The sequence below is a fragment of the Pinus tabuliformis genome, chromosome 5_1, assembly GCF_031772625.1.
Source record: "Pinus tabuliformis cultivar Carrire ecotype Pingquan chromosome 5_1, CPIR1, whole genome shotgun sequence".
In the NCBI taxonomy this organism is placed as follows: domain Eukaryota; kingdom Viridiplantae; phylum Streptophyta; class Pinopsida; order Pinales; family Pinaceae; genus Pinus; species Pinus tabuliformis.
Window position 1 is genome coordinate 239,748,563 of NC_142305.1, and position 14,318 is coordinate 239,762,880.

General features: G+C 43.8%; 2 protein-coding genes across 3 annotated transcripts in view; both read right to left on the bottom strand.

Annotated features, from left to right (window-relative positions):
- LOC149164297 (uncharacterized) overlaps positions 1-14,318 on the bottom strand; it is a 229,489-nt gene that overhangs the window by 26,975 nt on the left and 188,196 nt on the right. The gene's annotated exons all lie outside the window — the stretch shown is intronic.
- On the bottom strand, positions 3,005-6,544 carry LOC149164298 (uncharacterized). Its single transcript, XM_089430901.1, has 2 exons — positions 4,014-6,544; positions 3,005-3,903 (listed from the first exon to the last, which is right to left on the bottom strand). The coding sequence occupies exons 1-2, from the start codon at positions 5,941-5,943 to the stop codon at positions 3,308-3,310; spliced, it is 2,526 nt and encodes an 841-aa protein (XP_089287027.1). The 5' UTR covers positions 5,944-6,544; the 3' UTR covers positions 3,005-3,307.

Here is a 14,318-nt window from a genome sequence, read left to right on the forward strand (position 1 = left end):
AGATGCAGTGTTGGGAGGAAAGACCAACAGCAGCACGAATGTAGAGGAACCTGCAGTACAGATGTAGCAGTGGCAGTGGTAGAGCCATGGGCAGCAGTGCAGAGAATGTTGGGCAACAAGCTAAGCATCAGCACAGGTACCGGTGCCAGATGATCAGGGTGATGTTCAGTGGTGGAGCATTACTAGAGCACATTCCTTGCTAAGAGGGAGTGTTGATTTGGATTAGCATCGGATGTGCTCTAGCCAAGAAAATTGGTAGAGAGGCTAAAGCACATGAGATCTCCACGACCCAGAAATGGTTTAGGGAAATTCCACCTGGTTAGAGAGAGATTAAAATAATTAATATTTTTAATGGGTTCCTAAGTCTAAACTTAGGAAAATAAAAATATTAATGGGTATTAATATAAAACTGGGTGAGAAGGTTATAAATGACATAGATCAAGCCAAATCTAATCTTAGCCATTGATTAGAGATTTAATCTCGGCTGTTGAAGAATCAACAGAAAAAGTATAAGAGGAGGCTTGAGGGTTAGTTGGAGATACACCAAGATTGATCAGTCAGTTCGATTTTCTAGAGCGAGGTTTGCTGAGAGAAATCGACCAAGTGATCTAAGTTGCAGTGAGGGGTAGTGAGTGCATAGCATAGAGGCAGAGATAGTGTCGAATGATCCAGGAGGATCTTGTCAGTCCAGTGTATCCAAAGAGTTCAGGTCGTCTTCAGCTTTGCTAGTGTTCTTCAGTTCTTCCGGTGTTGATTTCGTCGCCAATTCTTCATGGTGGAAATATGGTCCAAATTGATGTCACAATGTGACAATTTGTTGTATATGGTTTATTTACTTAAAAAGGTGGCAACCCTACATGGGGACCTAACTCATTGTAAAAAAACCTATGCTAAAGTCTTATGCAACAAACCTATGGTGAAAAACCTAATGCTAAACCTATGCATTAAAAAACATAATATTGGAAAAAAACCCACTTTCGGACTTTGTATTTAAAAACTCAATACAAACAAATACAGTCCTAACCGCGGGCCCTAATCGCAGCTGGACCACAGCATGAGAACAGTTATCAAACCACAACAGTCATAGACCGCAGCAAAATCACCTAGTTATAACCGTCGAAGGTTGTGTTATGTGAACGGTGGAAAGCCGCCAGGTGTAACCACAACAGATTGACTGCCGGAACCGCGAGGGTAAACAACACAGGTGGTCGCCAAGGGTTAGACCACCTGGTCACATGCCAGCGGTCCACCCAATTCGCGCAGTCAGTTAACTGTTAACGGGTTCGGAGTTAACCCAAAGTCTATTTTGGGTTTATGTTTGTTTTTCTGCATAAATGTAATTCCACCACCATGTAACTTAACCCTAAGGTGTCAACTAGTCATAAGACCGAGAATCCACCTATCCAAATCAAACCCATTCATGCCTATGTTAGCCATGGGAACCTCGAATGAACCTGGAAGGTTATAAAACCATCATTTTGCTCATGTAAAAGCATTAGAGTGATTTTGAAGTCTTGTAAGCAGATGTTGAGCCAAAGAGGCAGTTATTGATTTGAGTGTAACTTGGCTGTCCAAAGGAAAAATTGGGAACCGAGACAGGCGTTGGAAATCTAGGAGAGAGAGCTTTCTGTTGACAGAGACCAGAAGTGCCTGTGTGCACATTTAGTCTGGTATTTTTGTTGTGTAAAAGACCTCTTTCGATCAATCCTAATAAAGCGGATGCCCATCTTGAAAGCGGACCTGGAGATGTAGTCCATCAGGGACGAACTCCGTAATCAATGTTTGTTGTCTTCTATCTCTGTTTTATTCTGCAAATTCAAGCTTAATTATGTTTCTTAAGTTATTGATTCAGTCTTAAATCAACTACTTTCCTTCAATCTTCCACATTCAGCACTTAAGGTTAACAATCAATTCACTATTGGCAATTAATCAATTCTACTTCAGTTTTAGTTTATGATCGATTTCAGATCACCGAAGGACCAACGCAGAGGCAGAGGAGGCTACGTAGAGCCAGCGGGAGCCACACAGAGGGCCAGAGTGACTGCGTAGAGGCTAGCAGGGCCTACATGGGTGATGCAGAAAGCCAAAGAGCCAGGGCAAAGCAACAGAAGGGTGACGTAGAGGGTTTCTGAGTGACGCAAAGGCCAAGAGGGCTAACGTAGAGTTTCAGAGAAGCGTCGGAGAGATTTTGTGGAGCAAACTTGTTGAATATCTGCTTCCGAAGAGAGGTATTACTTCCAGATTGATTCTCTGTTGGGTGAGCCAGTTTGGCACCCTAGTTGTACTCAAGAAAGCTACTTAATAATAAAACCCTCAAAACTGTTGCACCGGTTTTCCCAAGTTGGGTTTTTCCGGGAACGATTGTCCAAAAATAACAGTGTCCCTTGTGTGTTTGTCTATTCTTTCAGTTGATGATCTGTAGATTGTTGAGACTGCATTTGTGTTTATTTTCAGTATTTATATAGTTAAATAACTTGTTAAAGGAATAAACAAGTAGGTGAAATCAACCAGATAGTGCAGAAAGAATTTCTAACGGGTTAGACTTAGAAATTTCAACACAAAAGACTAGTGAAATGATCTCACCCGGTTACTGGAGAATCAGTGACTGATCCTCAGCTCTGAGAGGCTCTGTCACCTTCTGATGGCCTCTACGTCAAACTGTGTCACCCTGGGCAACTTTTGTGTCACCCCTTCTGGGTATTACGCTGCCTCTCTGCTCTGGATCTTCTATTGGCTGAGAAATAGACTTTCTTGCCTCCAGTCTCACACCCTAGATTCCGACAGCTGAACTTCGAATTCCCTCTGCAAAAACTCAACTTCCCCTCACTAACTGCGCTGCCTCCAGCATCACACGCTAGCTTCCAGCCACTAAACTTCGAATTCCCTCTACAAAAACTCAACTTCCCCTCACTGACTGCACTCAATGTTTTTAAAACCGGAACCGGTGACCGAACCGGTCCACCTAGCTAACCGGTTTACCGACCGGAACCGGTCTAACCGGGACTGGTTTGGTCTAAACGAACCGGTTTTTAAAAAATACATTAAATAATTAATTTTTAATGAAAAAAAACTATTTTTAAGATGTAAAACCATGATTCCAAGCCAATAGAGACAAAATATGCAAAGTTTGCTCATTTATATACCATGCAAAGGTGAATATATCAAAATGGCACCGAGTGCAATACATATCATCGACAAAATAGCAAAATACATAGGAAATGAGGCTCTAAATGGCCTATAGAGTCCAAAAACCATGCTGCAAGCTATGAGGCCATTGGCCTACTACAAGTCTACAGTGTACACATGATCAATCATCAAGATCATCACCACTACTAGACACATGATCATCATCAGGAGCTACATAGACATCATCTGGTTCAGAGTCTGAGGATGCCTCTGCCTCATCTGCAACATCAGTATCAATGCCACCAATGACAATAGAAGTGGACCTAGTGGAAGCACGAGTTTGTCGACCTGCACGACTAGTGCCTTCCATTGGTTCCTTGCCTTTCCTTGATGCCGCTACTGATCCTGGTTCTGATGCCGCCACATAATCTGCCTCATCCTCCGCTAAAGCCATGTCGATATCAAAATCAGCCTCAAACACAGGATCTTCAGTCTCCTCCACCCATTCTGATGTTGGATCAATATCGTCCAACACAATGGGATCTAGATCAGGTGATTTGCTCATCATTTGGTTCCTCCTCAGTCGAAGGTTGTATTGCACAAAAACAAGATCATTTAACCGTTTTTGTTCCAAACGGTTTCTCTTCTTCGTGTGTATGCGCTCAAAAACAGACCAATTGCGCTCACAACCTGAAGCACTGCAAGTTTGACTGAGGACTCTAATTGCAAACCTTTGCAATTGAGGACACTGGCCACCAAATGACTCCCACCAATGTGCTGCAAAGAAAAAGACAATAATTAGTAACTTAGTTTATAATTTGAATTGTAAAGAACGTAAACAATTTTAGCTTGAAATGAAAAACAAAATGGAAATTGGAATTGCTTACCTGGTTGGTCCACATCTCTTGCCATCTTTGCCAAGTTTTTGCCAAAAGTACCACTTGCTTGATTGAAAATAGTAAGCTGTCTATGTATATCCAACTGGTCTACATGGTTAGGGACCATGCGCTCCAAGCAATCAATCAATCCAGCTCTGACCTCCCCATCATGCTGATCTCCTAGCCGATTTTTATAGTGATACCTTGGGTTCAAAAAATACCCGGCTGCATGTATAGGACGATGGAGTTGATTGTTCCATCTGTTATCAATGATCTCCCATATACGGCCATATTTAGCTAACCTGTCATTGTAAGCTGCCCGTATCTGCTCCTTTGCCTGATCCATAGCTTCATAAATGTAGCCCATGGCCAATCTTTCCCCATCCACCAACCTTAGCACCTTAACAAGGGGCTCGGTAATTTTCACAAGCTCTACAGACCTTTTCCAAAAATAAGTGTCTAACACTTTCTTTTTGGTGTCTTTTCCATCTGGTCTACGAGCCCACCGAGATTCAGACCATTCATCAGAGGAAAACATTTTCTGCAAGTTTCTATGTTGACCATTGAGACATTGCAACGTGAGGAAGTGAGTTGCAAATCTCGTAATTGCAGGCCTAACAAGCTCTTTGCCTCCAGTGTGTTTCCTCATTAGGCTCAATACCCATGAGTGGTTGTAAATGTATTTTGTAATGCACTTGGCATGCTCTACAGTGTTTTTTACCCACTCCACCTTGCCTATATCCTCAAGCATGAGGTCTATGCAATGTGCAGCACATGGAGTCCAAAATATGGTCTTATATTTGGCCTCAAGCATCTTTCCAGCAAGAACATAGTTTGAGGCATTATCAGTGATGACCTGCACAACATGCTGCTCCCCAACTTCCTGAATAATGTTATCCAAAAGCTCAAATAGAAGGCTTGCATCCTTTACCCTATCAGATGCATCAACTGATTTAAAAAACATGGTTCCTTGAGGGCAAGAAACAAGGAAATTAATGATAGTGCGGTTCTTTCCATCGGTCCATCCATCTGACATAATGGAACAACCTGTTTTGACCCATGACTCTCTAAACTCAGTCAAATACTCATCAATGGAAGATATCTCTTTTTGCAAAAGAGCTCCCCTCAAGTCATGCATACTAGGGCCTTTGAAGCCCTTTCCTGCAGCTATAACAGAGTCCCACATAGCTTGGTAATAAGGTGAGCGAGAAGCATTAAATGGGATATCTGAATCATACCACCATCTAGCAATGTATTGGTGAGAAGTTTCTTTGCATTGTTTTTTCCAATGCTGATCCAAAGTGGGTTGAGAACTTGGCTGGGAGGAAGTGGCTGTGGGATTAGATTTAGAAGAAGCAATGGTGGCAGAAGATGAGAAATAACTTTGGATGTTTTGTCTCTTTGGTCCTCTTGATGGTTGGCCAACTCCAACAGAAGGATGAACATAGTGAAAGGGGTCATTGGTGGAAGGGATAGAAGTGGAGTCTTGAATCTCATAATCATCATACCCACTCTCTTTCATGGCTTCTAATAATTCCCTCTTCCTTGCAATTTCATCTTGGATGGCCTTCTCCCTAGCCTTATCCTCATAAAATTTTTCAAGCTTGGCAATGTATTCTGCCCTAATAGGACCTAACAGTTCTTTTGGTGCATCACATGGCTTTACTTGGCCTCTTACCCCAGCCAAGTGTTGTTTCAACCTAAGAATACCCCCACCTCCAATAGATTTATGGCATAATTTGCATATCATTTTTCCATCAATTACATCACAATGAACCCATGCACTGTCCTTTCCTTTTGGAGCCATGTTTGCTTGAAATAATAACAATTTGCAAAGAAATCTGCCATTTAAAAAAAAAATTGCAGCTAAGGAACATGGAAAACCAATGATAAATGTAGGAAAAAAAATGCACATGCAAGCTAAAAAATTTGATAGCATAGAGCTAGAGAGTTCATAGGCTTAGCATAGCATAGATGATAGATCATTGAAATGAGAAGTTTATAGCACAAAAAAATTAATTCATGGACAGCAGACCCAAATGAGGAATTATCAAGTGCAAATCCTTACCTGGAAATGCAAAGTAGCTCCCTTAGCCTCCTCTTGATGATGGCAACTCCACTGACAGCTACACACTATCTCCAAAATAGCTCCAACTCCAACTCCAAGATGACTACTTCAGCAAAAACTCCACACTCTCCAAGCTCACAAACAAACTCACAAACACTCACAAACACTCCAAATCAGTTGTGTGAGACAAATGAGGGTGAGAGGGGTGTCTTATAGCAATTGTGAGGGTCTTTTTGGAGGGAAAATCCCTTTCCCTCACCCCCAAAAACCCTAAACCGCCCTCAGCTGCCATAAACCCGCCGCTTTTTACCTTTACCGGCGGCCTGTCCCTAAACCGGCCGGTTTAGGACGGAACCGGCCGGTTAGCAAAAAACCGGCCGGTTAGGACCTAAACCGGCCGGTTTTGACCGGTTAGGTCAAAAATCTGGGCAAATAGGGGTGCTGACCGGGTTTTTTCACCGGTTCTGACCGGTGAGCCTCCTAACCGGCCGGTTAGGCCGGTAACCGGTCAGACCGGAACGGTTTTGAATACTATGACTGCACTGCCTCTGTGTTAGCACTACGTAGGCCAGTGTCAACCGTCTAGACGTCTTTCTATCCTTTCTCTGTCTCGTATTCTCCAGAAATTCCTTCTCCCGGATTCTCACTCCCCCTCTATTGCAAGATATCCCCAATCGATTTTCCTCCTAAGAACTTCTCACCTCAGAAAATCGATTTCCTCAATCTCTCTATGTGTATTTCTAAATGAACCCTAAGCCTCCTTATACTTTTCTCGTTGAGACTTCAACGGCTGAGATTGTCTCTAATCAATGGCTAATATTAAAACTTGACTTGATCCGCCTTCTATATCATTCTCACCCATATTTTGATTAATACCCATTAATATTTTAATTTTCCTACATTTAGACTTAGGAACCCCATTAAAAATATTAATTATTTTAATAAAATACAATCCGGGTGGAATTTCACCAAACGGTTTTTGGGTTCTTTAGAACTCGTGTGCCTTAGCCTTTCCACCAATTTTGAAGGCTAGATCACTTCTGATGCTAGTGGATTGATAGGATACTCCACTCCTTAGTGAGCCAGGTCAAAATAACAGGCATACTGATTCATTCACAAGCAAACACAGGGAGTCACCAAAGCCCTCACCATAGAGCGAGGCAGATTGTTGCTCAGGATTGGGGCTAGCCATGGGGTGACAAGCACTGGCACTATTGAGGTGCTTTGCCAAGTTGGGCCTAACCTCAATATTCGCATAGATTGTGGCCGAGAGTTATGTGAGAGGAGGTTATGGTACGAGCGTGCTAGACAATTAGTGATGACCAAAGTGTCATTAGGTCAACAGGATAGTTTCTTGCTATGTTGGGCAGGGGGCCCTAGCATCACAGTACTTAGCGATTCAGCTACCCATAAGGGTGAGTTGGTCTCTACAAGAGAGGGTCATCCAGATTTTCCACCAAGTTTTTCCATGATTCACTGATGGCGTGGGAGACTTCATCAACATGGCATGATGGCCAGCAAGAGGCTTTCAGGAGGAGCTCATGCACGAGATGCTTCATTCGCATGGGGATTGAGTTGTATCTTCAAGGACCCACAATCAGAGTGCATGGGGTGGACTATTCAGTAAGGCAACTTCATGAGGATTTGGACCGAGTTTTATATCGTCAGGATGCTCTACTTATTGGCAGTAGACAGAGGGGTTCTGATGCCCCTATCTGGCAGGATAGTGAGTGGAGCAAGGGGTGCTCCAAGTTGATCAGGTTGGCTTGGGATCCTGGTATCGAGGGACTCCTTCACTATAGAATAGTATAGCGATCAAGGACGATCCAATGGCATATTTGGGACCCTGGTGAAGTTTGCAATGACAGTGGGGATCCACCGTCAGAGAGGGTGCTTGTTCAGGCACTGCTTGAGGACAAGCAATTTTTGGTGCATTGGAGGAGCTTGTCGGATGAGGATGCTACTTAGGAGGGCAAGCACATACTTTAGTGTCTAGCACTGAAGTTGCTTGGGGCCAAGCAACATTTGGGAAGGGAGGATTGTCATGTCCCTTCCTAAATTAATTTGGAGCAAGAATAATTATTGCATTTTCGGCCAATTTTGGAGATAGTCGGGCCCATTCAATTTTATTAGGAAATTAGACTTAGGAGAGGTTATTTTGTTGTGGTTAAGTTCTATGTGGGGGGCACCCACATTAGGTAATATGCACTCCCTAGTTCGAATTGCTTGGAGGGGAAAAGTCGATGGTTAAGTGAGGGCCCACGATGGAGGGAAAAGTGCTTCATGAAATCTATATAAGGCAGCTCTCCTCATTTCATCATCTTTGGCATATCGAATTTCTCGTTGGTTGCTCAAGCTGCTTAGCTAAGAAACTTGTTGTTTAGCAAGAGTTCTTCAAGCGAAGAGCTCACCCTTTCTTCGGGGGACTTCAAGTGCCACCCTAGAGAGGTTTATCTTCATTCTTCCATAGGAGGATTTCATTGTGGTTTCCAACAATTGCATCCATCTCCAGGTGGTGCGTATTTCTGGAGGACGTAGTGGAGGGAGGCCGAGTTTGTTTGTGGCATCTTGTGGAGGAGTTTTGGTCGAGAGAATTTCTGGAGAGGAGGCATAGGAGTTTTGCTGCCATTTTGGAGAGTTTTGGAGCTGGAGGAGAGTGCTCCCATTCAGTGTGACTTTCGCACTTCCTGGGCCAGTGCAGAGGCAGCGTTTTGTGCTCACGTGGGAGGTGGAGACTCAACCATTGAGGTTGATCCTTGTCAAAAGAGATAAGGAAAGCATTAGTGGAGGTGATTGCTACTTTTCCAAAGTGTTTGAGGAGGATTTTGTTGGTGTATTGGCAGACAGTGTGCTTCAGCAGTTTTGGAGGGCGTAGGGCCTTTGGGGGTCAATTTTGGAAGGTCAAAATCTGGCCAAACCATTTCTGGGTTTTTCTGGGTTTTGTGAGGAGTTTGTGGTTAAAATTTCAAAATTTTCCAGGATATATTCAGGTATTGTTGATTTGTGGTAGCATTGGATGTGCTCTAGCCATGAAAATTAGTGAAGAGGCTAAAGGACATGAGATCTCCAAGACCCGGAAATGGTTTGGGGAAATTCCATCTGGTTAGAGAGACATTAAAATAATTAATATTTTTAATGGAGTTCCTAAGTCTAAACTTCGGAAAATTAAAATATTAATGGGTATTAATATAAAACTGGGTGAGAATGTTTTAAATGACATGGATCAAGCCAAATCTAATCTTAGCCGTTGATTAGAGACTTAACCTCAGCCGTTGAAGACGCAACAGGAAAAGTATAAGAGGAGGCTTGAGGGTCAGTTGGAGACACACCAAGATTGATCAGTCAGTTCGATTTTCTAGAGCGGGGCTTGTTGAGAAAATTCGAACTAGTGATCTGTTGCAGTGAGGGGTAGTGAGTACATAGCAGAGAGGCAGAGATAGTGCCAAAGGGTCAGCGCAGTGGCCAAAGAGGCTGACGAAAAGGCAGCTAGAGCAACGCAGAGGCAGTAGGAGCCATGCAGAGGCAGTTGGTGACTGCGCAGAGGCTGAAGGGCCTGCATGGATGACGCAGAGGGCCAGAGAGTTGACGCAGAGAATCAGAAGGCTGACGCAGAGGGTTCAGTAGCTACTCTAAGGCTAGCAGGGATGACGCAGAGCCAAGAAGAAGCGCCAGAAGAATTTCCGTGGGGCAGACTAGAAGCTGAGAGGCTGAATGTCTATCTCCTAGAAGAGGTATTACTATCGTGTAAAAATCTTTTTTGGGTGAGCCATTTCGGCACCCTTGTTGTACTCAAGAATCTGCATAATAATAAAACCCTCAGAACTGTTGCATCGGTTTTCCCGCATTGGGTTTTTCTGGGGACGATTATCTAAAAAATAACAGTGTCCCTTGTGTGTTTGTCTCAGTATTTTTCAGTTGTTGATCTGTATATGAGTTAAGGTTGCATTTGTGTTTATTTCAGTATTTATATTTATAAATAACTTGTAATGGAATAAACAAGTAGGAGAAATAAACCAGATAATGCTGTAGGGGTTTCTAACGTGTCAGACTTAGAAATTTCAATATGGTATCAGAGCATTTCAGATCACAGGAGGACAGAAGGCATCAGCGATATCGAAAATTTGCAGCAGTAACAGCTGTCCCGAGAGACAGAGCTACTCTTAAGCAGAAGGCAGCAGAGAATGAGTGATGCAGAGGGCCTGCATCATCATTTCGAGCAAGAGAGAGGGCCAGCACAGAGGCAGAGAGAGGTAGAAGAGGCTCACGAAGAGCCACGTCGTCCTACATAGCCAGGTAGGCTTGACGCAGTTGGCCAAAGGAGCGATTCAACTTTTGTCGGGATTGCACATAGCTGGAAGGCTCAATTTATTCAGTGTCGGGCCTAGGGAGCTGTGGGTAGATTGTGGATTGGGAAGCTGGTCGGGTCATGTTTCTGTCTAAGCAGAACAACACCTAATGGGAAAGAACCAAGGTAGAGGGAGTCGCTACCTTGATGGATTTCTATATAAGAAATCCAGATCCGAGTTGCAGTTGCAAAGAGGATTGGAGAGGTGCGGTTCGACATTTGGCAGGGAGATTTCCAACAGGAAAATTAGCAGAGGGAGATTTCCAGGAGGGAAGTCGAAACTCAGAGGGAGTCTAGAAGAAGAGGAGAGATGGTAGTGAATGGACTGAGGGATCAGGACAGGTTGGATGGGGCTTCCAACTTTGTCACCTGGAAGGCCAGGATCCTGGCACTCCTGGATAGACATCGCATCAAGGGCTTCGCCTTGAGAACCGTGGCTATCCCAGTCAACCCAGCTGATAATGAGAAGTATGAGAATGCAATGGCGAGGGCAAAGTGCATAATCCTTGATGGGGTCAAAGATCATGTCATCCTACATATTGCTGAAAAGAACACAGCAAAGGAGATGTGTGATACTTTGATGACATTGTATCAGGGCACTTCCGTGTAGAGGAAGATGCTATTGGAGAATCAACTGTGGTCGTATCAGATGCAGAATGGAGAGCAGATAGATCTATACCTCCTCAAATTGCAGGAGATTCGTGACCAACTTACTTCCAAAGGGGCCATGCTGGATCAGGAGTTCATGGTGAGGACCGCCCTGAATGCAGTCTTCGAGGAGTGGGAGACATTTGTCCAAGGCATTTTGGGCAGAGCTACTCTTCCAGGATGGGAATAGATGTGGGAAGCTCTTCGCTAAGAAGAGATCAGATAGTTGACCAAGGCAGGGAGTAGTGGCAAAGGAGGTCGAATCAAGAAAGAGGAGGAGGATGCGACTCTCGCATCTGCGGGTTAGCAAGGGAAGAGGTAGAAGAAGGATATCTCCAAGGTGAAGTGCTTCCATTGTGGGGAGTTGGGTCATTATGCAACCCAGTGTCCCAGGAAGAAGAATAAGGGAGAGGCTTCTGACTCCAAGGTAGCTCCGGCGAAGGCGGAGAAATAAGTTGAGACTGATGACAACTATGTCATGAGTGCTCATGCACCTCTAGAGAAGAGGTGGGGTGACATTGAGTTATAGTTAGGACTATAGAAGATGAGGGGCATGATCCTAGAGGTACCCAAACCCTTGGATCATATCCGACTACGGCAGCCCCGAGTGATAGTAGCAGGATGACTGATGTCGGTACTCGGTAGAAGCAAGATGCAGATGGAGTGAAAAGGCAATGCTAGAGTGTAGAGGTTTGTAGCAGTGCAGTGGGGGTTGCAGCAGTGCGAGAGGCACAGAGGTGTTTGCAGCAATGCGAGAGGCACAGAGGAGGTTGCAGTAGTGCAAGAGGCACAGAGGTATTTGCAGCAGCGGAGAGGCAGCAGAGGTAGCTTTAGCATCAGGAGGCTTTCGAACTAACAAGGATGTCAGTAGTTGGGTAGATCAGTTACTTACTTCTCTGTAACTGAGTCGCAGTGCAGTAGTTAGCAGTGGTAGTGCTATGGGCAGCATGATGCAACATATTGAGAGGGAGTTGCAGTACAAATGTAGCAGTCGTAGTGGCAAAGCCATGGGAAGCAGTACACGAGGCAATAGTGCAGTGCATGTTGGGCAGCAGGCCAAGCATCAGCACAAGTACCGGTGCGGAAGAATTGGTGTGATGTTCAGTGGTGGAGCATTACTAGAGCACATTCCTTGCTAAGAGGGAGCGTTGATTTGTGGTAGCATAGGATGTGCTCTAGCCATGAAAATTGGTGGAGAGGCTAAAGCACATGAGATCTCCAAGACCCGGAAATGGTTTGGGGAAATTCCACCCGGTTAGAGAGATATCAAAATAATTAATATTTTAAATGGAGTTCCTAAATCTAAACTTAGGAAAATTAAAATATTAATGGGTAATAAATTAAAACTAGGTGAGAATGTTCTAAATGACATGGATCAAGCCAAACCTAATCTTAGTCGTTGATTAGAGACTTAATCTCGGTCGTTGAAGACTCAACAGAAAAAGTATAAGAGGAGGCTTGAGGGTCAGTTGGAGACACACCAAGATTGATCAGTCAGTTCGATTTTTTGGAGCAGGGCTTGCTAAGAAAATTTGAACGAGTGATTTGTTGCAGCGAGGGGTAGTGAGTACATAGCAGAGAGGCAGAGATAGTGCCAGAGGCTCAACGCAGTGGCCAAAGAGGCTGACACAGAGACCACTAGAGCTACACAAAGGCAACAGGAGCCACGCAGAGGCAGTTGGGGACTGCGCAGAGGCTGAAAGGCCTACGTGGGTGACGCAGAGGGCTAGAGAGCATACGCAGAGAGCCAGAAGGCTGATGCAGAGGGTTCGGGAGCTACGCTGAGGCTAGCAGGGCTGACACAGAGCCAAGAGCAAGCGCCAGAAGAATTTTCGTGGGGCAGACTAGACATGAGAGGCTAAATCTCTGTCTCCGAGAAGAGGTATTACTGCCGTGTAACAATCTCTGTTGGGTGAGCCATTTCGGCACCCTAGTTGTACTCAAGAATCTGCATAATAATACAACTCTTAGAACTGCTGCACTGGTTTTCCCTCATTGGTGTTTTCCGGGGATGATTGTCCATAAATAATGGTGTCCCTTGTGTGTTTGTCTTAGTGTTTTTCAGTTGTTGATTTGTACATGAGTTAAGGCCGCATTTGTGCTTATTTCAGTATTTATATTTATAAATAACTTGTAATGGAATAAACAAGTAGAAAAAATAAACCAGATAATGCAGTAGGGGTTTCTAACGTGTCAGACTTAGAAATTTCAACAGGTATGAAATCTTCATTCTTATAACAGGGCAAATTGCTAGTAATTAGGGAATTTGCACCATTTTATGGGTTCGAATTTGGCTTGGAGATAGGCCAAACTCTTTTTGGGTTTTTCTGTTTTTTTGACAAGGATCCCAGATATAAAGTTTCAACATTTTCTGAGCACCGGAGACGAGGTTTCTTATAGTTCCTTTCCAACCAACAGTTTAGTTTTTGGGGACAACGTAGAGCATTAGAGTAGTCATTTCCAAATTCGAGATTATTGTTTTATCACCTGGGTCCTCTCAAACTTGCCCTTGAGGCAAGCCCAAGTGCATTTCTACATATTATTGTACTTACTCCATTTCATTAATAAAATGGCTCAGCTGTTGATTTTTGGTAACGTCGGATGTGCTCTAAGTCTCAAATTTTGCAGGGTTGCTTAGACACATGCATTCCCCAATAACCAAAAATCGTTTTGGGAAATTCCACCCGGAGACAGTTTTATTAAAATATTTAATTATTTTTAATGGGACCCTAAGTCTAAACTTAGGAAATTAAAATAATTAATGGGTATTAATCTACACTGTGGGTGAAACTTCTAGAAGAAGGTGGAGATCAAGTCAATATGATGTTAGCCATTAATTAGGATCTAATCTAGGCAGTTGATTGATCAACGAGACGATTATAAGAGGAGGCTTGATGGGCACTAGGAGAACACACCAGAGGCAAATGCTCAGTTGCCCAAGTAATATCGATTTTCTCACTAGTCGAAGTTCGGAAAGAGAAAATCGAATCAAAGGGAAAGTTGCAAGTGTAGGAGAGAGTGAGGGTAATCAGCAACAGTCGGGAGTGCAAGGGAAGAAGACGCAAAGCAGAGGAAGGACAACGCAGAAGTTGTGATGCAGGGAGAGACAGCGCAGGGGCAGTTTGACGTTGGGACTGCGTGGGGCAGTTTTGATGTTGGGACAATGTGGGAAAGTTGACACTGGGACATAGTGAGACGCAGAGTGAAGAGGAGCATTTCTTTTGGATCATAAACTTGTCAGAAAACATCTGTA

Bases quoted from the DNA above. Each gene is read 5' to 3' on its own strand.
- LOC149164298 (XM_089430901.1), bottom strand. From the start codon at position 5,943: ATGCTATCAAATTTTTTAGCTTGCATGTGCATTTTTTTTCCTACATTT. The intron at 3,904-4,013 runs GTAAGCAATTCC...TTTTCTTTGCAG, and splicing joins AAGAGATGTGGACCAACCAG to CACATTGGTGGGAGTCATTT.